This window comes from Raphanus sativus, chromosome 6 (assembly GCF_000801105.2).
Source record: "Raphanus sativus cultivar WK10039 chromosome 6, ASM80110v3, whole genome shotgun sequence".
Classification (NCBI taxonomy): domain Eukaryota; kingdom Viridiplantae; phylum Streptophyta; class Magnoliopsida; order Brassicales; family Brassicaceae; genus Raphanus; species Raphanus sativus.
Window position 1 is genome coordinate 35,473,409 of NC_079516.1, and position 25,419 is coordinate 35,498,827.

At 34.9% G+C, this 25,419-nt stretch overlaps 3 protein-coding genes, 1 long non-coding RNA gene and 1 pseudogene across 7 annotated transcripts; all 5 read right to left on the minus strand.

Annotated features, from left to right (window-relative positions):
* Positions 1–435: 435 nt before the first annotated feature.
* On the minus strand, positions 436–2,768 carry LOC108805636 (pyruvate dehydrogenase E1 component subunit alpha-2, mitochondrial). Its single transcript, XM_018577564.2, has 8 exons — positions 2,002–2,768; positions 1,831–1,910; positions 1,493–1,570; positions 1,233–1,328; positions 1,076–1,147; positions 934–987; positions 781–846; positions 436–682 (listed from the first exon to the last, which is right to left on the minus strand). Exons 1-8 carry the CDS (start codon positions 2,678–2,680, stop codon positions 638–640), a joined length of 1,170 nt encoding a protein of 389 aa, XP_018433066.1. The 5' UTR covers positions 2,681–2,768; the 3' UTR covers positions 436–637.
* A 3,295-nt stretch (positions 2,769–6,063) lies between these two features.
* Positions 6,064–7,705, minus strand: LOC108809733 (uncharacterized). 4 transcript variants are annotated; one of them, XR_001942884.2, is made up of 4 exons: positions 7,378–7,705; positions 6,735–7,079; positions 6,407–6,662; positions 6,064–6,321 (listed from the first exon to the last, which is right to left on the minus strand). It is a non-coding gene; the product is annotated as an uncharacterized LOC108809733 (long non-coding RNA). The 4 variants fall into 4 exon arrangements; XR_008935499.1 differs by having other exon boundaries at positions 6,407–6,774; positions 6,928–7,079; positions 7,378–7,704; XR_001942883.2 differs by having other exon boundaries at positions 6,407–6,648; positions 7,378–7,702.
* A 2,754-nt stretch (positions 7,706–10,459) lies between these two features.
* Positions 10,460–13,810, minus strand: LOC108809818 (valine--tRNA ligase, mitochondrial 1-like; annotated as a pseudogene).
* A 509-nt stretch (positions 13,811–14,319) lies between these two features.
* On the minus strand, positions 14,320–17,264 carry LOC108806215 (uncharacterized). Its single transcript, XM_018578265.2, has 14 exons — positions 16,963–17,264; positions 16,705–16,857; positions 16,518–16,616; positions 16,349–16,450; positions 16,128–16,271; positions 15,956–16,050; positions 15,742–15,871; positions 15,558–15,665; positions 15,353–15,459; positions 15,224–15,275; positions 15,060–15,149; positions 14,892–14,976; positions 14,735–14,799; positions 14,320–14,641 (listed from the first exon to the last, which is right to left on the minus strand). Exons 1-14 carry the CDS (start codon positions 17,191–17,193, stop codon positions 14,555–14,557), a joined length of 1,548 nt encoding a protein of 515 aa, XP_018433767.1. The 5' UTR covers positions 17,194–17,264; the 3' UTR covers positions 14,320–14,554.
* Positions 17,265–22,549: 5,285 nt separating this feature from the next.
* On the minus strand, positions 22,550–25,239 carry LOC108806275 (hydroxyproline O-galactosyltransferase GALT4). The gene is made up of 6 exons (XM_018578344.2): positions 24,242–25,239; positions 23,931–24,157; positions 23,562–23,852; positions 23,181–23,483; positions 22,998–23,105; positions 22,550–22,913 (listed from the first exon to the last, which is right to left on the minus strand). The coding sequence occupies exons 1-6, from the start codon at positions 25,032–25,034 to the stop codon at positions 22,704–22,706; spliced, it is 1,932 nt and encodes a 643-aa protein (XP_018433846.1). The 5' UTR covers positions 25,035–25,239; the 3' UTR covers positions 22,550–22,703.
* Positions 25,240–25,419: the final 180 nt, after the last annotated feature.

Sequence of the window (25,419 nt, forward strand, 5' to 3'; positions counted from 1 at the left end):
AAGTAACAAAGAAATCAACACTAATGCTGGTTTCTATTTCACACCACCTATGTTATTGGTGATTACCAGTTACGAGAAATCTAAAATTAGTAAGGAAATGCAGAGCTAAAAGATCAATTGCGTCATTGAGTTTACCGGTCCAAAAGGACTTGGTAAGTGTTATTGGGAAATGAGAAGGGGACTTGTAGTAGAAGCGGAGATGATGAGACTATTCAAGTAGCTTTATTGCTACCGACGACGAAGTTGGTTCTTCTCTCAATTTATCTATTTTAACTATAAATATGTCATTTGTAGTTGTAGATGACGATATTAAACACGGGTTCTTGATGATTTTTTTGAACTCACACATCACGATCCTTTTTAATACATACAAAGAAGAGGAGATATTTTATGAACTGCTCTCTTCTTGCTTCTCTTATCATTTCTCACACAGAGGAAAAACTGATGTCCGTAGCTTATTACTTCGTGTCAGTAACAATACTGTAGAAGTGTGTATAAAAATGGCAAAAAAGCTTTAGCAGAAAGCAATGGCTTTACACTTGAAATGAAAATGAAAACCAGAAATAATTTTGGTAGCAAGACTCAAGAATTGTTGTATGCATTTATTGAGAACCTTCATCTCCTATGGATCAAGGTTTCATGTAAGTGTGACTTTGAGTTCTTTTCTGTCTGCTCCAAATGACTGCACATTGCAATGAAGAAAATTGCATAAATCTTTAGATTTATTCGTATATTTGCAAAGACCTACAATGTTTAAAGATGTGGGGAAGTATAGAGTACCTCAACTCCGCAGTCTTTCACGTACATGTTTGTGAATAGCTCAGATGGCTCTGGTACAGGGCTCTCCTGAAACAAAGTTTAACGAATAGGGATTTGTAGAAATGCTTTCGATAACAAAGATAAATGTAGAAAGAGTCATGAGATTAGATTTACCTTGGCCTGAGCTACAGCATCATCTACTTCTTTCCTCACCTCTTTCTCCATGTCCTTTTCAAGTCAAAGAGATAATTGTCATTTTTTAAAAAAACTCTGTTTGTCTGGAAGAGGATGGAAAGGTAGAGACGAAAGAAAGTACCTTAAGCTCCTTTTCTGTAGCTATGTCATAAGATAAGAGCAACTTCCGCACCCTTTCAATAGGGTCACGCACCTAAAGGTACCCCACCAATGAAGAACTTAATGAAATTTTTGACGTTTTGGGGCAAATATACTTACAAATGAAACAAAGAACTAACCTGTCTCACTCCGGAGACTTCGTCACGTGTACGGTAGGTACTTCCTGGGTCAGACATCGAGTGGCCGTGGTATCTATAGGTGTCCATCTCAAGGACCTGCACACATAATAGCAACGGTTTATTGGTCAAATCACTATCGATTAAAAGAATCAAATATATATTCCCAGAGTCATATTGATTAAGTTCAATTTCAGAGAAGCAAAGATTGAAAACAAAGGAGTGAAGTTGCAATACTTGTAGAGAGCATGAAGCAAACTTACAATAGGTCCATTCTTGAGAGCATGCTCCTTGGCGAACTTGCATGCCTGTTTCACAGCCAGTGCATCCATACCATCCACCTACACAAACCATAGGATAGTTACTACACTAGTTAGCTTAAAGGTCACACCCACACACTCTCTCTCACCAATCAGAAAAACAAAGGATACATAATACATTTTGTCTAAACTATAAACACACACTGACAACAAAAGATATAAGAGACATTTTGGAGACAAACGCCATTGATACTCCTCATAATCCAAACACATAATATTTAATCACAAGTCTAATATCAGTAAAACATCAGAAACACTCAAGATGAGAGATTGAGACTCACCTTCAAGCCAGGAACATAATCCCCACGCTTAAAATAAGCAGGAGACTTAGCCGACCTCCATGTAGCAGTCCCCATCCCATCTAACACACCAAAAACCAAAACTCAATCAAAGACTCAAACTTTATCAAAAAAAAAAAAAACACAAAAACAAACCAAAAGAAGAACACTCACAGTGGTTATTCTCGCAAACAAGAATGGCAGGCAAATCCCAAAGAGCAGCAATATTCAAAGCCTCAAACAACTGCCCCTGATTCGCAGCACCATCCCCATACAAAGCAAAAGTCACAAACTCCTCTTTAGAATACTTCTGAGCGAAAGCCAAACCACACCCCAACGGAATCTGCGCGCCAACGATCCCATGCCCGCCGTAGAAACACGCGTCCTTCTTGTAAAAATGCATGGACCCTCCTTTCCCGTTGGAGCACCCTCTCTTCCTCCCCATCAGCTCCGAGAACGCCTCAACGAGCTCCCCTCCTCGCCCCAGGAACGTGCAGTGGTCCCTGTACGACGTGATGATCGCGTCCTTTTTGGTGATCGCCGCCTCCATCCCGACGGCTAAAGCCTCCTGGCCGTCGTAGAGGTGGCAGAAGCCGCGGATCATCTTGGCCTTGTAGAGGGAGTCGGCGGCGATCTCCGTGCGCCTCATGCGTGCCATGTCGCGGAAGAAGGAGAGGATCTCGGAGGAGGAGGTAACGACGGAGCGGGAGGGAGCGTCGCAGAGGTGGGATTCGAAGGGGACGGCGGTTTCGATTGTGATTGGGGTTGTGTCTGTGGAGACGTGGCGGCGGATGGAGGTGGTCGAGGGTTTGAGGAAAGGGTTGGATCGTAGAGAGAGTCGTGATAACGCCATCTCCTCCCGATTTGGTTTTTGGATCTTTTCTTCTTTGTTCAGAGATCGCAACTTTCTTTTTTTTTTTTTTGGTTTGTTGGAGTGAAGGGAAGTTATGTAAAGAAGCGTTCCTCCTCTATGAGAAAGTCAAAGCCTTTAATGGTCATTTCCACAAAACATACCTAAAAAGTCAAATTTGTGTGTGTGTGTGTGTGTTTTTTTTTTTTAACTTTGCTGTCGAGACAACAAAGTGACAAATCATGTTGTTTACTGTTGGACTCAGTAGAACTTAGTTTGAAATTTGCATATATCTGGTGAAATCAACAGGTGGAGAGTTGCTACCTGTTTGTTGTTGTCTATGTTATTAAGTCGGTGAATGAACAAGTTTGAGTTGCTTTTTTTTATATCATCGTCCAAGATTCTTACGTGGTTTGTATGGTTACAAACCACGTAAGAATCTTGGACGATGATATAAACTTGTTCATTCACCGACTTAATAACATAGACAACAACAAACAGACAACAACAAACAGGTAGCAATTTTAAACACACACACAAAAAGTATAATATGCTGCATATTATACTTTTTGTGTAACATCCTGTTCTGATAGGTGAAAAAGTCTAAGAGAATTGATTTGATTACCTATGTTACCAAAGTTGATTTATTTTTTCTGTCGCACATCCGTTTAAAATTCCAGAGTTAAACGTGTTTGGGTTAAAGTACTGAAAGGATGAGTGATCTAACGGAAAGTGATTCGCGATATCGTATAAGTGAGACCAAAGTACGGAAAAATGTCATGTGGTGATTGAAGTGTCACTGGACAAGACTCTAGAGCTTTGGAAAAATTAACGGACCGACCGTCGAATAGGATGAGATCCACGGGCCGAGAAAGCGGACGTGAACGGCCCATTAACCGTGGACGGTCAAGGCGTTACATTTTGGTTATGATAGAGAAAGCTCAGGCAGTTTCCTGCTTTATATTTTGAAAAGATCATGTAGTTCAGTTCCTTTAAAACTTCATTCGATGTCTACATTTGACATTAAAAAGAAAAAGGTTATGAGCGCCAGATTTTTCGAGTTTGAGATCATTTTTAATCACTGAGCCTATTTGTCACCATCCAAATCTGTTAATTCGTTTTCAAAACCTCAACAAGTTTTTATTCATAATTCAAAGTTAGCTTTTCTTGAAGTGCAGAAATGTTTTAATTTCATTCCTTAAGCAACTTACTCAAAAAACATAACAGAATTTTTTTTCTTTTTGTTGTTGTTGTTGTTGTTGTGAAACTAGACAATAAACAAATCAAATCAAACATTGACATCAACTTCATTCTGAAAACTCCATGTACTTTACCAACATTAAAGGTTGGATACATCAAAGATCTTAGAACCTATTTTATTAAAGCCTTAATGGTTAAATCCAAAACATGATTCCTTTATGAAGAAAGAACATATTCGACTTGGAACAAATCTAAACCAAAGTCGGTTCAGATCCCAAAATGAAAATGATGGATGGTAACACATCAAGGACCCTCTAAGTTGGGCCACAATAGATCTCCAATCACTCTAGCAAAATTTTATTGAAACCTGAAATTATATCTTGATGTCCTTTAAATAGTTCTCTCACTTCTGTTATGCAGTAAGTCCTATCAATCCTACGATAAAGATTGTATTTATAACTAATCTATTCTATTAAATTAGTAACATAACATATTGATATAGTCCAAGTCCAACTATATATTCCTTTTAATTAAGTACTAGATTTGTGGTCCGCGGATTATGTAAACTATTTCTCTATTTAAATTATGTATTAGTGTAAAATAGTGATGTGAATTAAACAGCTATAAAAAAGAGGTTGGTGATAGGTTTTGCTTGTTATTTTCTTTTAGTTTAATTTATAAACTTTTGACGGATGAAGCTTAAATATTTAGCATTATCTTCATATAAGTATGAAGATTAATTAGTTTATTTATCCTTTTGAACTTTTGTATAATACCAATTATGGTGTTGAAATAAAATGGTGTTGGTGTTGAAGCGAGTAATAATTTGTATGAATTTTGGAAATTAGCAGAGTTTTTAGTACATAATAAATGATGTTTTTTACCTTTATATATTTTGGATTAGTGCATAGTATCACTGACATTTAGTTTTGTCAAATAAACTTATGTGATTAATTTTTATAACATGTTGAATTGTAGTTGACTAAATTTATGTACGTAGAAAACAATATGTAATAGAGGCAACTAAAATTTAAATGGTGATAAATAAAAATATTTATTAATTCTTTTTAATGGAAAAAGTAGAAAATAAATTATATTTAAACAATATATTTCTTCCAGCAGTGAAAATCTTATCTCAGGTATTTGTTTATAAAATCAATTGTAAAATTGTTAAAAACTAAGTAAAAAGGATTCAGTAGAAAAAGAGATAAATATTCCAATTGTTTAATTTTATTTTATAATCTTGTGAAATAAAATATATGATTATCTGTCCCCATTATCTCTAGTTGGTGCCAATAATTTTTAAATGGGAAAATTCTGTATACAAAATTTCAAATTAATTATATTTTATAATTCATTAGTAATCTATTTTTATTAATTATCTATCTTATTTGGATAAATATGTTTTTAATGATTTAAAAATACTTTATGACATATTTTTATTATGATATTTTGATATAAAATTTTAAAGAGATATCATAGATATTAAGTTAAGTTTCTTAAAATAATATATTCATTTGAGTTTATTTTTTATTTTTTATTTTATATTGATAATATTGCTTAGTTTTTTTTTGTTTCTCTTCCAAAGAATATCATATCAAGTTATTTCTTTATATTTTTAACCTAACTATTTCTACTAATTTTCAAAAAAAAATCAAATATATACTACCTATTGGAAAATAAAACGTGTAGATATAAATTTTTGATTATAATTTGTTATTTTATCTTTCTATATGATTTACATTTTCTTGATACATACATATTTTTTAAAAAAATTGCCTTCTTTTGCATTTGTTAGATAAGATTTAATTTTAATTTTTGTTCATTTTTGTTGCTTTTCAAATATTTAGTATGTATATCAATTAATAACAATTTTTCATTTTTTTTTACCTTATATTGACTTTCATTTTTATTTTGAAATAATATTTTTAATCTTGATAAGTTTAAAGTATTAGATCAAGATGATGATCTATCATTTTTTTTGGTGTTTCAAAAATTGTATATGAGCATTTTCAATAGTTTAGCATATTTTACAATCTTATGTGTTGTTCATATACTCTTAATTCTTTGAAAATCTTATGAGATCACGTCAGGCGGAGGTACATTCAATGTGAACTGAAAGGTTTATTGATGCCAATAAATTTTCAATGAAAAAATAGTTGTCTTTTTTTTTAGTGAAAACCAAAAGAAAAAAACATATCAATTGAGTTCCTTCTCTGGTTGACAAAGATTTGGGCATGTAAAAAACAATTACGTGTTAATGCTACTTTTTGATAAAATATGTTAAAGTAATTAGCAACAAATCAAAGGTTGTTGCATCTTCTCCTAAAATAACCTTGTAACAATTGAGGCTGCATAGTGGTAGCTTCGACTTTAAGTCTCCTTAACGCCTTGCCACAGGAATCACGGCATCCCCATATTTCCCTTTTTCCTGTATGTGCTTCCTGCAAGAACAGAACCAACTTTCAAAAACTTACGCTCGCCTTATCATGTGATCAGTTACTTTGTGAAATAGTGCTAGTGCAATACGTTGTCTAAACACATGCATGCTTCAAATGCTCAACATTCAAGATCTCACTGGAGCAAGAAGCATTCCTTTTGATGATCAGTTTTAAAACCCTTTTTATACAATAATATGCACAAGCAGAGGTCGACAGCGACCAGGTCCATAGATATCGCCAAGTCAAATTACTTGAGTCTATATCCCAGATCACGACCAAAGCTCAACCATCCTTCCTCTGCAGGTATTCTCAGTTTGGCTCGGGAGTTGACTGCAATGGAACATCTTAAAACCAAAGCTCAACCATCTTATTATTACCAAAAGAGATGAAAATTGGGAAAACATATAGAAACTCACTCTTCATTTACTCAAGCACCACCATAATCTCCATTCACACCTGCAATACAAACTATAATATACCACGCCATCCTTTACAAATAAAGACAAAGAAACTGATTGACCAGAAGAAGAAAAAGAAAATGCATGCTTCTGTCAAAAATGAAAGAAAAACATTGATATACTGAGGAAAGGAAATGAGAAAAATAGTTACTGATGAGAGATAACAAAGCCATCCAAGAGTTCCAGTCCCAAAAATTACTTCTGGTGCTCTATATGACCGCGACTGGACATAGTAGAATATGTACTCTGTCTCGAAACAGCTGCAACCAATTCACATCTGCTGTAGCTTTTGACCAATATGTTCTGAGGTTTCAAATCACAGTTTATAAGTCCAAGGCCATGTAAAAGTGTTTCAAGGCATTGAATAGTGATTGACTGTACAATACGTCCAAAAGAGATTAGGAATCTAATATAAAAATGTGGATAGATATAACTTTGAAAGCAATCGTTATAAACCCTAGAAAGCAATTGGTGTTAGATAATTTGAATCAAGCTTATTATCAGATCACTTTTAAAACACACATCAAAAGATATATAATTATTCATCATCCCCATAGAACAATTCCTAAGATTCACACCTTTTCCCATTGAAAACACTAACCTGCGATGGTGTTTTGGTAATTGAAATCAAGATGAAGGATTAAAAATGAAACGCCATGGTGTTTCGCTAATCCATTTGGTTTCATCGCCATGGATTGAGGTTGGAGGAGATCTAGAGTTTGGTTTGGAAAAAGCGAAAGAGGAACTGTATATAAAGAAGGAGGAGAAGAGGGAGGCGAAACGAAATCATTATGAATGTATTGATTGGAAGTAAAGGACTGTATTGATTGATGAGAGTCGTCGTTCGGAGAAGACGAAGAGTAAGAGACTTAACAGCCCAACACAACGCGAAACCTGTTTACCTCCATCTGTCCAACGTGGCAGATGATCTTATTTTCTATTGGCCGATTAAATTAAGTGATGTGGCTGCTCTCATAGAGCTCCATATCTTCCTTTTAGTAGTGTAATAGATTATTTATTATTCTTTTTATATATCATATCTAATTGTATTTATAATTTTCCATTTGATTTCCTTAATTTCGGACACTTGTGTCAAAGTGGACAGTTTCATACAATATAGAGTCACTTTTTTTATCTACTATACAAAAGTCATAGTAGGTCTATTTTATTAGTTACATAATATAATATGACATAATAATCAATAAAGTTTAATTATATATAGTTCTAACTATAAATTTAAATTTTATTTTAGTTATAACAAAATCTGTTAAGAGATAATCTAACAAAATCTTCTGAATTTTTTTTTAAAATTAAATAAATCATCAAATAATTTCATAATTAATAATTTATTATTATTTTAAATTCATATTAATTAAGTTTTATTATAAACAAAAAAATATAATATATAATATTTTTATAAATTTTGTTATTACCTCTTTAATTTAAAATAAAAGTATTATATAAATTAAATATGATAAATTATATTAGATTGGTAAATTAACCTACTTACTTTTGAAAATATTTTCATTTAATTAAATTATTTTCTACCACTAAAACGGATTAAACTCTAGTTACTATTCAAGCAAATTATCATTTTAATCTGCTACAGACCATATTAACATATACGAAAAAATTACATAAAATGTTACATATTTACAGAAAAAAATTATAAACTAATATTATATCCGCAAGTCAAAATCTAAAATAGACAAATATGATTACTACAAAAAAACGGGTACAGAAATATATGATTATAAAAAACAAAAAGCATGTCGGGTCAACTTTTAAATTGCTGTTATTTTATATAATAGATTTTATTAAGATTTATACACAAATATGGTTTAAAAAAACATAAATATGATTACAAAGAAAAATACAAATATAAAAATTAAATTTAAAAAAAAAACAAAAAATATATGAATCCTTTCAAAGGACGGATCATAATCTAGTTAGCTCTTAAAAATTATAGTGTTACCCTATCAAAGGTTACAATTTTACACAAACGATGAATATTAATAACAAGAAATTTGTCATATTTGTCACAATCATTATAAAAATTATCCTTCACGGTCCTAAGATATGCATACGCGTCATCTATATTTGCTGTCCGATCCATGGTTTGACGTTGGTCGAAGCTTCATTTTACAAACAAAGAATTTAAAAAAAGAAAAAACATCTCCAAAGACTATAACACATTATAACTCTGGAAAGGTAACTTGAAGGTCGAGTTGGTAATCTGTGTTTGTCAAGGTCTCTTTTGTTGGGTTCGTCTCTTGGATGGTAATCTGTTGTGTAGGCATCTACTTGCTTCTTCTCTATGGTGTGAGGTATCAAGACGAAGCAATGGGTTCGACCTTCGGCTCTTCTCTTGCGAGGACGTGACCACTCTCTTGCTTCGTAGATGGTTGAGTTTGGGTACACGCGGGTCCGCGTGCAAGAACTGCTGATCCTTTTAGACGTTTTCCCCGTTTGGAATTTCAAGGTTCGATCTTGTGCCTTTTCTCTCTTGGGTTGCCTGTGGTCTTAGTGCAGACACGGTAGTGGTTGTTATTGGCTCCGTTTGCGCCTTGGTTTTTGATTGTTCCTGCCGATTTGTTTCTCGTGAGGTTGTGGTTGTGACCTGTGATGGATTGTGGTCTTCTCAAGTCTCTGTTTCTAAGTTCAAGGGTCTTCAGGTTTTTGGTTATGATTGCCGACCTGGTGCTGTTATAGAGTTTGGTTTGAGTTCCTTGATCTTTTAAATATTTCAAGTCATTTCTTTTGTGTTAGTCTCTAGAGTAATGTTTCTTTTATGTTTTTAATTTGGGTCTCTCGGATGTTCGATATGTGAAATCGCCAGCTATGGTTTTTGGAAGAGTTGCGACTCTTGCCGACCTTTGTCATGTAACGATGGTACTTCCGTTTAAGTTGAATGTTTAAGTTGAATGATAATTCATAGATGACAAAAAAAAAACTTACATGCATTGAAGATTGAACCAAATAGAGAACGGCAACATGACAATATATGATCAAATTTAAATTGTATTTTAATAGTTAAATCCAAACCCAGATTATAACTATATACGAGGCAACATCCTTATTCACAACGATGAATAACTTATATTTCGTTAGTTTACGGCTTCCTAAGAAGAAAAAGCCTTCAACATTTTGGGAGACCATGAATGTAACTATCAATATTCTGTGAAAATATGTAACTTTCATTGTTCAACATTCTTAGTACAATGGAAATTAACTGGGTATATATAGAACGATCGACGTAGAATTGTGAAAAAGGTGCAACGTAATTAGCAAACGAGAAAAATTATTACGAGTTCAAGCTTCACCTTTGTACCACTAATCTTTGCGTACATGGGAGAGATCAATAAACCTTATAGAAGATAGGTAGCATCGAACGGTCAAGCGATGATCTCAGAATACAGAACTTAGCTAACTCATCTAGCCCCAGTGAGAGTCAGATTAGCGAGGGGGAAAAGATAACAATGGAGGCTGCCGAGTCCTCCATGGCTGCGTCAAGGCTTGTATTGATCTTAGTCCTTCGCTTTAGACTATATCTATATCATGAATGAAACTTGTCTTAACAGTTTAACATAAGTCTTATTATTACATTAAGACTATAAACGAAAGTACATAGGTTGAATTCTTGGAGTTGGTGGAGGTACCAAGTTTGATCATCTGCATTATAACATTTGAACTTCTTTTGAAAAGTCACTAAACAATTGTAGTCAGAATCTTCTCACAACAAAGTCATGAGAATAAGCTCATTGATTAGCATAATTCTGAAACGTAATAAACTTAGGACTGGAAAAAGAAAAAAGAAAGTCTACTAAGCTATAGATTCAACTCTCCTGAAATAAAATCCAACTCTTGAAGAAGCTTCTCAAGCTTCCTTGCATTCTCCTCCTTTACATTTGTAGGAACCTTCTCTTCATACCAACTCACGTCCATGAACTTCTGCAACTTCTCCTTTTGTTTTTGAATTTCTTCAATCTTGTTTCTCATTTTCTCACGTTCAGCTTCTTTGTCTATAGCTCCTCCATCCACTTTGAGATACACTTTGAGGTTCTCATTCACTTCCAGATTGAGCTGCTCTGTCTTCTCCCTTCAACATAACCTCAAAAGATGAAAGATTTGCAAGAGTTCTGATCACCAGCTCATGAGACTGCACAATCTCTAGCGTTGATGCGTTTCCACACAGAGCAAACGCATGTAACCTTTGATTCCTCTGTCTCTCTAACGACTCCGCAGCTCTCAGTGTCCTAAGAGTCTTCACTGTCGCCATCACCATCTCCATTTCATCTTCCACCTTCTCGTTTGTCCACTTCTCAATGAGAGATGGGTACTCACATATCATGATAGATGCCGGCCGTTCAAAACCCTGCGGTGAAGGCAACCTTTGCCACAGCTCTTCCGTAACAAAAGGCATAAACGGATGCAGAAGTCTCAAGCCAGTCTCCAGACAAACCCATAGAGCATCTTGTGCGTGTGTCTTATCAGAGTTTTCAGCAGAAAAGCAAGGCTTGATTGCCTCAATAAACACATCACAAAACTGATACTGCCACCAAGAGTAAACAGTATTAGCTGCATCAGCAAACTCAAAAGCATTCAACGACTCCACAGTCTTTGCCACTGCCTTGTTCAATACGGAAAGAATCCATTTGCAGCTAAAAGGCATGGATCCAGGGCAGAGAGTTTTCACAGGAGGTTTATAGTCATCTCCAAGCTTCATCATTGCAAACCTGACTGCATTCCACAGCTTATTACACCATTGGCGATAGCAAACAACTCTTTGGACATCCATGTTTATGTTATAAGACTGAGCAGTGTAAGTAACCAAAGCAAACCGAAGAGCATCAGCACCACACTCAGGGATACCACACTCTAGCCCCTCCTTGGCAAGAACAAGCTCCTTGGGATCCAAGTTACCTTTCTCTAACCTGGCATGAAGACCAGCTAGAGTCTCACCGTTAATGACTTCAAGCGGATCAATACCATTACCAAGAGACTTTGACATCTTGCGCCCATGTGCATCACGTACCATGGGATGCAAATAAACCTTACTAAAAGGAACAACCCCATCACTAAGTTTCATAGACAACATAACCATGCGAGCCACCCAGAAGAAAAGAATGTCAAGACCAGTCTCAAGAACAGAACCTGGATAGAAAGTTTTGAGTTCCTCTGTCTGGTCTGGCCATCCTAGAGCAGATAAAGGAAAGAGCCCTGAGGAGAACCATGTATCAAGCACATCAGGATCTTGAGAGAGATCCAACAACTTCTTCCCACCAAATTTACTTGCAGCCTCTTCTCTAGCCTCTTCCTCGTTTCTAGCAACAACCCAATGGTCGATGTAAGTACCAAACTTCTTAAGCTGGTCTTCTTCTAGAGTAGCGTACCAAGCAGGGATCCTATGACCCCATAGAATCTGCCTAGAGATGCACCAGTCATGCATGTTCTCTAGCCATCTTCTCCAGTCTGCTGAGTACTGCTTTGGTATAATCTCGAGTCTACCGTCATCAGCAGCTTCAAGTGCCTCCTCTCCCATTGTGCTGCACCTCACATACCACTGAGGCTTTAACATAGGCTCAACAACATCATGACTTCTTGAGCAAATCCCAATCCTCATGTCTTTCTCTTCCACACCTCTCAACAGTCCTTTGCTACGAAGAGCTTCCACAACAGCTTCACGAGCCGCATACCGTTGCATCCCTTCGAACTCAGACCCACCATTCTTATTGATCTTACCATCATTGGTGAATATGTTTATAGACTCCAGATGGTGGAGCTTCCCAAGCTCGTAGTCTTTTTGTTCATGTGCTGGAGTTATCTTAACACAACCAGTACCAAGCTCCGGGTCAACAAGGTCTGCATCACAGACGATTGGTAGCTTCCTCCCCTTGAATGGATGCACAGCAAACTTCCCATAAAGATGCTTGTATCTTGCATCATCAGGATGAAGAGCGATGGCGGTATCACCGAGCATTGTCTCCACTCTAGTAGTGGACACAACAACATCTCCTGATCCGTCCTCTAGAGGGTAAGCAAACGAAGTCATCAAACCAAACTCTACAGGCTTCTCATAGCCATGAACCTCCCTTAACGTTCTTCCTTTGATCTCAACGTAATCAATCTCTTCATCGGATCTAGCTGTTCTTGAAAAACAGTCCCAGTTAACAAGCTGGTCACCTCTGTAGATAACACTTTCCTTGTGTAGCCTCACAAAGGCCTCAACCACAGCCTTTGATCTCTGCTCGTCCATTGTGAAACACTCACGAGACCAGTCAAGAGACGATCCCAAACGTCTCAGCTGTGTCTTTATGGTGCCACTGTACTTGTGTGTCCACTCCCAGGCTTCTTCCAAGAACTCCTCACGACCAATGTCGTGACTGGTCTTCTCTTTCTCACGCATGAGATGCTTGTAGACCACGTCCTGTGTAGCTATACCTGCATGATCAAACCCTGGGAGCCACAGTGCGTTGTAACCAGACATTCTTTTCCAACGTATGAGTGTGTCCTGGACCGAACATGTCAGCGCGTGACCAATGTGTAAGACTCTTGTAATGTTGGGAGGAGGAAGAAGAATCATAAACTTGGGTTTGGTACTCTTTGCGTCGGCTTTGAAGAACTCAGATCTCTCCCACCATTCATACCATCTGTTGAACAAGAGAGAACAGAGTTACAAAACCATCCAAAAACTGGTGAAATATAATTAGGGTTTTAGGGAGAGTATAACTTACGATGTCTCTACAGCAGAAGGGTTGTACTGCTTGGCCATCTGTGAAGACATCTTTTTCTTCTGGCCAAGAGGAGTGTCCGAAGGATTCTCTTCGTCTTTGTTGATCTTCTTGTTGGTGAGTGGTTTGGGTTTGGTCGACTTCACTTGGCCAAACTTAGTTTTCTCAAAAGCTTTTAGTTTCTTCATCTCTTTTTCTCTAGCTTTCTCTTCTTTCTTCAGTTTTCTCTCCATCTCCGTTACAATCTCTGTTTCAATTATGATTGATATTGTGTGAAAGAGACCATGGAGGAAGAAAGAACATATATATATATCAAAGAATGTGTTAGGATTTAAACCTTTGCTTAGTGCTTTAAACTTAGATAGAAATCAGATACCAAAGCTATCTTTATTCACTCAAGAGAAAAGTGTTTGGTAAAAACAACAATAGAGATAACAAGATAGCAAAAGAACGCCTTCTCTTTTCTACTAATAAAACTTAATCTCTCTATGTCTAGCTCTTTGTTTTTCGGATGCTTCAATAGTTCAGATCACCTCCTTTATTTATACTCACATCACCACCACCACCGTCATTATGTTATTTTCCTTTTTTCAATTGACAATAACACATCTTAGTTCCTTGCAGGAAAAGGAAGTCACAATGCCTTGCTGGACTTCTTGTTGGGATTTTTACACTGGGCCAGAACTGGAAATTGGGCCTATTTTCTACAGAATGTAGTAAAATGGAAAATATATATTGTTGTCTATTGGGTATATAAAATGGTACATTGGTTCACTGGTTCATTGGTTCATTAGTGACACTAGAAAAAAGAAATGTAAAATATGGGAAATTCATCGTCTTTCGAGGATGTATGCTTTTGACTTCCATGCCAACTGAACCATGTACGTTCAGAAAAAACACACAAGCATGTGTTTGTGTTCTGAAACACTTTTGTTTGTTGGCTCCTAGTAAAAGTGTCTTCTATTTGCTATAAAACAATATGTACACGCGTAACACCAAATCCAAAGGATTTTACACATTAAGTTATATTATCATAAAGAAGCAGAGTTAGAAATAAGAAGATCCTTCCAGCTTCTTAGCTCTCTCTCCTGCTCTCTCAGCATCTGCATTGCCTTCCATGGCATAGCTCTTCTCCTGCCACCAGAAACACCACATGGATTTTCTCATCACCATAAAAAGAAAAAAAAAACCATTGATGATAAAAGTATGCATCATATTTATGTTTACCAGCAAACGCCACATGAAGGGAACACCATCTCTGACCTTTATCCTTTCTCTGATCACTTCTTTGGCTGCATAGATCAGACCCAAGAGCGTCTATTGCTATACTAAACAAAATGAATATTTAATGAAACTGATTTCAAGACTCTAAAACAAGCCGCACCAGTGGAGGGTTGGCATGTCTTTAGCAGTAGCTGGCACCACATTTCGTTGAAAACATCTATTTGTTCATCTGATGCCCCAATGATCTGTTATTAACCACCAAACATTATTTAAAAAAAAAAAGAATCATTTTTGTTTGATCCTTTAGTAGCTGGAGATTTGTTTTTACCTTGTAACCAATGGCGTTAAAATCTGAACCAAGTAGTGATAAAGCCTGTTTGTAGTTACCCTTTGCGTATTCATAAACAGATTCTCCAAGCTGATATGAAAGCCAAAAAGAAAAAAAAAATTAACATTGATGAGTTGTTAAACGGAAAAGACAGGGAAACAAACCTGAATCCCTTTCTGCATCACTTGTTGTTTCTTCTTGGTCATCTTCGATACTCTGCAAGAACAAAACAGGTTCACAACAACTCTAATATCTACTCCAAACTTTATAAGAAAAAAAAGATTCACGCTAACCGGAACTTCAGACCCTGGAGTAGTTCATGAGCTCTTGATGTCTCTCCAACTTTCGCCAATGCCCAAACTATCAATATATCAAGATGCCACTCCAAATACCAGTTTGCCTGAAATGTTAAAGCACACAAGTGGCAGAGAAACCAAACTTATCACATCAATTAGTAAAGCCTATTGAACAGAATCGTAGCACTAGTGCATGGCTTACCTGATCAGTCAAACGAGCTGCAAGGAGTTTGAGACGGTCTTCAAACGAACCATCAAGAGCATCTCTTACATCAAGACGCAATAACAAACCGAGAGCATTGAGATAAACCTAAAAGAGAGTTGCAGACGGTTGAATACTGGATAGAAGAAGTAAATATATCCTCGATAGAAAAGAGGATTATTACTTCAGGAGGAACAGCGTCTTCTTTCTCCAACTCCTTCCAGATGTGAGTATCATATATCTTCATGACTTCACTCATCGGTGACCCTCCTTCCAAGTAACAGAGAGCAACATGCCACCAATTGTGTGTATACCTAACAGTTTCATACATATTCTAGATGATAAAAGAAGAGCTTGATAGTATGTGAGAGAGAGAGAGAGAGCCTTGAATGCTTTACATGAAGGATGAGCAAGAAGGCCAAGATTCTGAGACTCCTTTCATGAACTCCACTGCTTCTTTAAATCGACATTCATGATGAAGAACATGACACAGCTGCAACAGAAAAACGTAAGCATCACATAAGGATGCAAAGTGCTCAAAGTGTCAAAATTTGTTTTGAGATAACTCACACAGTGATGAGCCCAGGCGTCTTGTTTGTTTATCTCATAGCCTTTCCTGGAAGCTGCCGCAGCTTCCTCCATTCGACCAAGTTCTAACAAAGGGAACGCAAGCATCCCGTGTATGTAACTTTCTTCTCGATTCACAGGTAGAACCTTCAATGTGTAACAGTCTTAAGACAGTGAATCATTCAAAGTGAGCCAACAACAAGTCTATGAGAGCTAAAAAGTACCTGTAGAACAAGACCCAAGAAGGGACCAGGCTGACCCATGTAGAAACTCAAAATCTGAGCTCTCTTGAGAGAGACCAAGTCCTTTGGGAATCTTTCAAGTAACTGCAAACCACAGTTAAGATTAAGGTGACATAACTTGAGAGAAGTTTAAGTTGAAATGCAATGGAACCTTGGTATGCATCTCAAAAGCCAAGTCGTCATCCCTGTCCTCAGAGAGCAGGTAACTAATAGCCTCGAAAACCGCTTTCTCATAAGGTGTGGATTGTTCCTGTAAAGAAAGAAAAAAGGAACGAATTAAACTCTCCAAAACCGCAAGTAGAAGAAGAAGAAGAATCACAAGTAGAAGAAAGACTCACGAGATTGGATGTGGCAGCTTCGAGATAGGACTTAGCTCTGTGATGATCAGAAGAGGAAAGGTAATGAGCAGCTAAAACGTTTCCCAAGACACAATCTTTGTCGTGGAGTGGTGCTTCTACGATCACTTTCCTATTCCTCCCATAACTAAGAACCTGAAAACAAATGAGATCAAGTTACAAAGACCGTTGGCTAAACAGAGTACAGATTCGCATCCTAAAGACTTGTTAACATTCGGATGCTCAGATCAAAAGAGGAACCTGATGGAAATAGGAGTCGATCGCGTCGATGCAACCATCGGAAGAGGCGTTAACCTCATAACCCCACCGGACATATCTCGGTGTCTTCTCCATTTCCAAACGAAAAAACAAACAAAAAAACAGAGCTTCTTCTTGTCGCTTAAAGCTCGCAGCTTTGTCTTTGTTATTGGGTTTGAGAGAGAAGATGAAAACTTGAAGGAATTTAGTATTGTCCTTGTCGTCGTCACTCATCAATCATCCAAGACTTCAAGTTAATACTATAATAACACGAGTTTCTCGTCTCTTGTGGAGCAGGAGGTGACGTGTTCCCTTTTGGATAAATAAATTATCCGTTTAACTCTAATAAAACCGAACCACAATCTATTTATACAGCACATTGTTTTTCTTTAACAGCACATTGTTTTTTTTTTTTTTTTGATCAAGCACATTGTTTTTCTTTAAATTAATACATCAACATGCGATGGTAAAGTTCCAAAACTTTTTTAGGTTAAGATTGGATACATAATCTCTATCAAAACTCAGAATCAGGCTTTAAATTTTTCAATTTCAAGAACAAATATTCGTACCAAGACTTTTTTGAATCGGGATACAGGAAACGAACTCTTCACCAACACTTTGGTAAGTTCCCAAACTTAAAAGAACCTAACAGTTAAACAGAAAGAAGAAAAAGATCTTTGTTTTCACTTCTCGGTATGGGGATATACTCTGTCCGTTTCTGAATAAGTGTCATTTTGACATTTTCATGCAGATTAAAAAAGTAACAGAAATATATATAAAATATTATTAATTATACATTTTTAATTAATAGTATTTTAGATAAATAAAATTATTTATAAAATCAATGCAGTCTGCAATTAATTTTCAGATAAAAATAAATATAATTTGCATTGGAATTGTAAAGTGACACAGATGGATTATGTTGCTATAACATTATTGCAAATAAGGAAAATAAAGTTGAACTCATAAAACCAACTATTAGAAAATGATTATAGTATGATTTCAATGTGAAAAATATTACTTTCTCTTTATACTTCATGTGTCAACTATATTCTGTATGCAATTATAGTTTAAACTATTTTTTTTAAATAGTGTTAAAAAGTAATCTCCTTATGACATTTCCAACCCATAACACTATCTTAATGTTAATGTTACACTAACATTATAGTTCAAACTATTTTAATGTTAAAGTTACACTAATTTAATGTAGTTTTAGCACTAAATAATTTTGGCTCTCCAACCTGAACATCAAATCTTACACTAAAAAGAATATTCTTCATTATTAAATTATTAAAAGATAAAAAAATTAAAAAGATTCTTTGGTTTTTAATAGTTTAGTAAAATATTTATTATTTTATGACTAATAGATATTAACTAATACTAAAATTGTAATTAAAATAATATATCTAATTCACTTTATAAAATATATTTATAATTCAAATATCAGTATATTATATGAAAAAATTATATTAGAATATTATTATAAAAAAAAACTCTTGCATTAAACAATTAAAACACATAACAAAAGCTAATTTACATTATACTAAATTTAAGAATTCAAATATTCAGACCACAAATGTTCAATCAATGAAGAATGAGAACAAGTTACTGGTGAAGATCAAATATCACCAAATGATTTAGAAGTTTCTACCCCGTATTCTAATTATTTTAATGGAATGAATAATAATTTTCCTAATTATTAGATATTTTTCTATGCTTATGTTTTAAAAGTTCTTTTGTTGTATGAATTTTTTCTTTTTTAGTTTTAATTTTTTCAATTTAAATTTCTTGTGTTTGAATTAAAATTTGTTATGTACTTTTAATCTAATTTTTTACTAGGTGGTTTTCCCGTGCGCATGCACGGATATAAATATTTATAAAATGAATATATTAAATAGTTTACTATAATTTTTTTATTTTTAAATTACTATGTAATTTATATTGTAATCAGTATGCTATTTTTCAAATAATATTATTTTATTTTAATCATAGGTATAATTTTGGATATATAAGATAATATCTAATTTTCTGATTCAACCATAATTTGTTTATTCTATAGATTAAAATATTGATTAATTTTGTTGTTTACATTTAATTTGATATTGCCTTAGATTTGTAAATATATTTTAGAAATATTATGTATAATTTAATATATTTTTTTTAGAATTAAATAGTAAAAATAAATTAAAGTTTTAATTGATTCAAAGTTACTGATATTAATATAACAACGATAGTATTATGAAACCTCATGCATATATAAATTATAGAAAAGAACTTAGTTGCAATAGTTGGTTAATATATATTCATAATATTAATTGAGATCTCATATTAGTTAATAGTATGTTACATTGTTCTATAGTTTATATTTATAAGAATATTAATATTAACAATAATACATTATATTTAGTTAAGTGTTTGATTTTGTATTAAAAATTAGATTAGTCCAATTACTCATTTTGTGGATATATTGTGTTACATATATTCCTTCAAACTAAAATATATTATTTCTAGTTTAACTCAACCAAATTGAATTAATTGTATTCCTTTGGTTTTTCATCATAGATATGTAAGTATGTTACTATCTTTTATAATTTGGTATATGTTAATTTGCAAAAACAAAATTAGAAAGTAAAGTCATGATCGGTACGAAGTTTCATAAAAATAACTTATAAACTTATAAATTCAAGATTATTTTTCTGAACTTTCTCTTTTTTTTTTATGAAATCACATCACATATAAAAATGTTTTCATTATAAATTTTCTAAATACTTTCTTTATTATATATTTGATTTGGAAAAATATAAAAGGATACTTAATTAGAAAATAAAAGATGCATTTTTATTCATTAAAATATCTTGTGTTATGTTTTTTTTTGTAATAAATTTGAGAAATAGATTAATTAAAATAAAATAATTATATTAAAATATATATTATGTTGTTTAAGATTATCTTTTAAAGGGATAATTATTTATTTACTCTAAAATCAAAATTATTTTGTTAAGTTTCCTTTTAATGAATCGCATTATATATAAAAGATATTTTTCGTTTTTAAAATTTACAAAAAATTTTCATTATATAGGTTATTTAGAGAAGGAAACCAAAATAAAAAGGAATTTTTTTTCTTTTTAATAATGACAAATAGATATATTTGATTCATTAAGGGTACTATTATAATTAACAATCATAAGAATTAACGTGAGGACGACACATAGGAAACTGACTTCTCAAATAATATTATAGAGATTAAAACTAAACAATATTTTTAAAAAATTTAGATATCTAAAAAAAACTAATGATATTACAATTAAAAATTTATTTACTTTTTTAAAAGATGTAGAAAAGTTTGAAAATTTTAATAATAAAAATTTTGTAATTATAAAAGTAAAATTAAATAAAATTTCGAAATTTATAATTCATATTTGAATATATTTATTTTAAGGATGATTTATGAGTTATTACCATATTTTAAAAAGTTTACCAAAAATATAAATTGACATTAAATGTAATGTATGAATTATTGTCATATTTTATAAAGTTTACCAAAAATATATATCAACAATAAATGTTATTGTCCATGTCATATTTAACTATAAGCCATGTCATCAACTTTAGTAACCATGTCATCATTTTTTTTGTGAAATTGATTGTGAAGATGACATGTGGCAAAATCACTTCTCAAATATAGACTAGGGGATTTTTTATATAAATTAATATTTTATATTGAATAAATGTTAAAAATAAAAAATAAATATGATATATTTATTTTAATTAAATATCAGATATAATTATAAAATAATACTGTAACAGAAATATTGTCAAATATAATTAAACAATATTTTTTTTGTCAAACAATATTGAAATAAATAGTTTTACGAAAAAAGAAGATTATTGCCGTTGCTAAAGTGTTACACCAAATATGGTATGACACTGTAGCAAGAAAGGGAATCACGCCAAAATGGCATTGCTTTTTCCGTATGATTGGAGAGGGAAATCATCAAATATAACACTACTTTAGCGTTACACAGTCCGGTTGGACTTAGCCTAATGTAAAAGAAAGAAGAAACAAATACCAAAGAAGAAAACAAGCATTTAAATACCAAACTTATTCAAATTTTTTCTTTAAATATTTTTTTTTAAATATAGAATTTTCGTTAATCTAAAATATACCAAATTTACCTTGACCTGGCCAAACACCATTCTCACGAATACACTTCAAAGAGATGTTGAACAGTAAAAGTGAACAATAATTCTAATTTTAAACCGGCGTTGTGAACAGTAAACGGCTGACTAACAACTGTTATCTTTGGTTAAACTCATATCTAAATTGTCAAAATAAGTTTGGTATTTTTTGGATTAATGAAAATTCTATATTCTTTTTAGCAAATTTAAGTAAGTTCCATATTTAAATGACAGTATCGATACGAAAGTGGCATGTTAAGTTTTTGCAAATACAGAGAGAACTTGAAAAAATCTCGAAGACAACAAGCATCAGTCAGTCGTACATTATTTCAAATTCAAAACATTGCTAATAGAAGAAGCACATCATTCAACATTGCTAATAGAAGAAGCACATCATTCAGTCAGTCGTACATTTATCAATAACTTATACTCGAGAGAGATGAAAACAATAAAGAATGTAACTAGGATCATGTTTCTCATTGGCACGTCACATGGCCGGTGCGTCAAATGTGGTGTTCTTATTAAAGTATTTGAATTTTCTATGACTGACCTACCAACAAATAGTGATGGCTGAATTGTTTTGATATTATATTTTACTCACGTAGGATGATTATAATTAGAACAACGAGTTGAATATTATTGACCACTCAAACAAATAATATTTAGTGTGGCTAACAAAAGCTCTCTACAATCAAGGTTCTTTATAAATCAAATTCACTAATGATACATATGCAATAGTAAAATCAATCTCATCTTGATAGCAAAGCAAACAAAAATAGTTATCAGCCACACGTCTGTCCTGAATGTCTGCAAAACATGGAAGAAGTCATTTTCTGTCATTAAGTCGCCTTCATTACATAGCCGATCAATTAATGTAGTGACTAAGACAACATGTGAGAGCATCCGATTTTAATCATGTGATGCTAATTGCTTATTCTATCTGACATGGCTTGCAAAATCAGTTACTCTGTTTGGTAACGGTTTTAGAAAGCAAATGCTGTTACTCTGCTTGGTGCATCCTTTCCCACAATAATTAGCATTCAGCATATTGATCAGGAACATATGCTTGTCTATATATTATAATCACCACCAAAAGGTTTTAAAATCATAACTTTCCAAAACATTGTTGGCCAATCTTACCTAGGAACCGGACAAATCAAGGAACTGTGCTTTTTAACTTTCTTGTGAGTATACATATCCCTCAAGTCCCTTACTACAGTCACCAAAAGATCTGGACAGGCAGACAATTGTCTAGTATCTTGACAAAAAAAGTTCACATGTCAGCATATAGATGAAACAAAGTAACCTAAGGGATTCTAAACCCTCAACATGATGAGGAAGTTGAGAGATAGCCACATACTTTGTTACATGATCATACTATTTTGTAAGAACTGCAAAAAGAACTAGACTATTCTGTCAACTTTTGAAGAGCCTTTCATTGGATATTATATATAGATACATTATAGATTGTTCTATACATAAACAAAGATCTAATACAGTTAGCTCCATAAACTCTCCTCTGCTTCTTCCAAAATTCCAGAATCAGGCCAAAAAACAATGTTATGTCATCTCATGTTGCAGCAACGGGGCTTCCCGAGTCTCTGCAGCTTATCCCACATGCAAATCATCTGCCGTGGCGACTGGTAATGAGCAGTGAAGTAGTCTTCTATGCATCCAAACTGGCAGAACCTCAGGCTGTGAACCACCTCCACCGGTCTAGTCTCGTTGAAGTTCTCCACCCACATTCCCATGCTCACATCTTCCATCTTGAATAACTGCAATAACAATGACCATTTTGATGTTTCTTAGATTTGGTCTCAAAAGCTAGCAAAATGCACTGAAGGTTAAAATTAACTTACTCTTAATCTCTGCTGTTCAAAATCATCAACGATGAACTTAGCTATATCATATGACAAGATGTAACCCGGACCATTTGCATAATGTGGATAATACTCTTCTGGCCATTCCTGATGCAGCAAAGTTTGTCATGTTACATGTTCAGCTCTATTGAGTTTCAGGTACTACAAAATGCAAAGCGTTACCTCATATGTCACAGCCCATTTCCCAGTACGCAGAGGCTTATGGTAGAAGTTAATGTTTCCAATATAAAGGCTACCTCTTCCCTTAACCTTCTCTGCTTCCTGGATCACAGCATCTACTCGCACAAACGTATCATCATCACACTTCATAATATACTTTGCCGCCACTGTGCTAGCCCCATATTCGCAGATGGCAACGGTCTTGAGTACAACAAGGTCATAGTGGTCCATGTACGGTACTATGACAATATCACCAAAGTACTCAGCTTCTTTCTTTAGATCCACATTGACTTCCTTTCTTGCGTGCTGCAACATGAATCAACATAAGCAAAATGCAGATTAACACCAATGACTATGCTTCTCTTTCAAGACTTGTGCTCTTACCAATGCCACAAAGAACCGGGCAACAACTTTGGATGATCTGACTAGCTTCTGCTGCATCCATGACTTCCTCACAGCCATTCTCTCTGCAAAATGGTTACCAGCAGAGAGAATACCGATGAACAGCTCTACAGGCTTCTCAGGTAACGCAGGAGCTTTCCACATGCTCTGCATCTCGAGATGCTTCTGAGGAGCAAAACTCGGGTTTGTGGAAGGTAAAGAGGAAGCATATATAGAATGCACATCAATGTTCCCCTTGACAGCTAGTCCAGTAGCATCCTCTAGAACAAACCCCTGAAAAAACACCATTAAAACGTTCAACATCAAACCATTCCTTACCTATCGGTTTCAGACAACAACCAAAGAACTAACGGTTCTGTAAGGGAAAGATGTGATATGTCTTCCATCAACGCTGATGTGGTAACCTTCCATCCCAGCTCGAAGGGTAAGAACAAAGAGCTTCCCTTCTTCAAAAGGGTATGCCCAATCATGTGTTAACTTCTTCCTCCGTCCCATAAACTTATTCAACCACCATGTCTTCTTTGACTCATCAGAATCATCATCTCTCTTCCACCCCTCACACTTAACCTCTCCATCAACTTCACATCAGAATTAAAAACAAACCTTCATAATAAATTAGAATAATGATTAATGAAATAAAAACTATAGTATATAGTATATACCAGTCTCTTCATCACCACTAGACTCGTGACCATCACATCGCAAAGCAGAGCCCCACTGCATCCGATAACAAGTGTTCTGCTCAATCACCGGCCTCCCACTCCAGTCACCCCTAACCCTCGGGTTGAAATGGAGGATCCGAGGCGGGTCTTCCCCCTCCACCGCCTTCAACCCCTGAAGCTCCATCATGAACTGCGTCACCATCCTCGTCCCATCACCTTTCTCCGCGTGCGCCCAGTGCGGCGTCGCCACGACGGTTACATGAGATCCCAGCGTCAACCCGCACGGCAAAACCAAGATCCCGCTCCGGTTCAAGAACTCGTCTCCGTTAACCGAAACAGTTTCCGGACATTTCTCCGTCCGGTTTTCTTTAACCGGATTCGGTTCGACGGTTAAACCGGACTCGAGCTCGCTCCACATTTTCCTCCCCGTTGAGATCGCATGCTTCACGGTCTCGTCGAAGGTGGAGAGCTCATCGGTTACTAAAATGCTCTCGTTGGCGAAGAGTTCGGAGACGGTTTTGAACTGACCCACCCGGTTTACCCGACCCGGGTTCTTGAAGTGTCGATGCTGCGGGTGTTCTTCTTCTCCGATGATAGCTCGGTTTGGTTCTCTACCGACGACAACCATCTGTCTCGGCAACCCGTCGTCGGACCCGGACCCGGACCCGGTTCGGAAGATGAAAGGGATCTCGAAGCTCATGCAGAGGAAGTAGAAGAGGAGAAGAGCTAGTAGGAACTGAACGAGACCGAACCGTGTATGTCCGGCGGAGTTTTCGAGTTTAGACTTCTTCATTTGTTCAATTCAAACAAACAACACTCAACGAAGGGTAAAGAGCTCACAGATTTGGGGAAGCCATTAATTAATGCAAGATTTTTTTTTTTTTTTTGTTACTAAAGGAGGAGAATGAAATGTTGGAGGAAAGATTCAAAATTTTATTTGAAAAAGTTTTTTTTTTTATTTGAGTTCCAACTTTAAAGCAAAACTTGGAAGCTTTCGCTAGAGAGGTCGGTAACCGGCATATGAAGATGGAAAGCCAGTTAGTTTCGAAACTGCGTCGTTTTCTGTCGAATTCAGTAAGAAGAACTGGGGAAAATAAAATTTTATTTATTTGTTTATAGAATAATGAACTTCTGTCCTTTTTATACAGCTTTTTGATATTTGTGAAGTTAAGTTAACA

Excerpts from the sequence above, each read along its gene's own strand:
- LOC108805636 (XM_018577564.2), bottom strand. The coding sequence starts at position 2,680 with ATGGCGTTATCACGACTCTCTCTACGATCCAACCCTTTCCTCAAACCC. Across the intron at positions 847-933 it reads ATGCTGTAGCTCAGGCCAAG|GAGAGCCCTGTACCAGAGCC; the intron begins GTAAATCTAATC and ends ACTTTGTTTCAG. Across the intron at positions 683-780 it reads TGAAAGACTGCGGAGTTGAG|TCATTTGGAGCAGACAGAAA; the intron begins GTACTCTATACT and ends TGCAATGTGCAG.
- LOC108806215 (XM_018578265.2), bottom strand. The coding sequence starts at position 17,193 with ATGAGTGACGACGACAAGGACAATACTAAATTCCTTCAAGTTTTCATC. Across the intron at positions 16,051-16,127 it reads ACGCCTGGGCTCATCACTGT|CTGTGTCATGTTCTTCATCA; the intron begins GTGAGTTATCTC and ends TTTCTGTTGCAG. Across the intron at positions 15,666-15,741 it reads AAGACGCTGTTCCTCCTGAA|GTTTATCTCAATGCTCTCGG; the intron begins GTAATAATCCTC and ends ACTCTCTTTTAG.
- LOC108806275 (XM_018578344.2), bottom strand. The coding sequence starts at position 25,034 with ATGAAGAAGTCTAAACTCGAAAACTCCGCCGGACATACACGGTTCGGT. Across the intron at positions 23,853-23,930 it reads CATCTTTCCCTTACAGAACC|GGGTTTGTTCTAGAGGATGC; the intron begins GTTAGTTCTTTG and ends GTGTTTTTTCAG. Across the intron at positions 22,914-22,997 it reads TTGAACAGCAGAGATTAAGA|TTATTCAAGATGGAAGATGT; the intron begins GTAAGTTAATTT and ends TTGTTATTGCAG.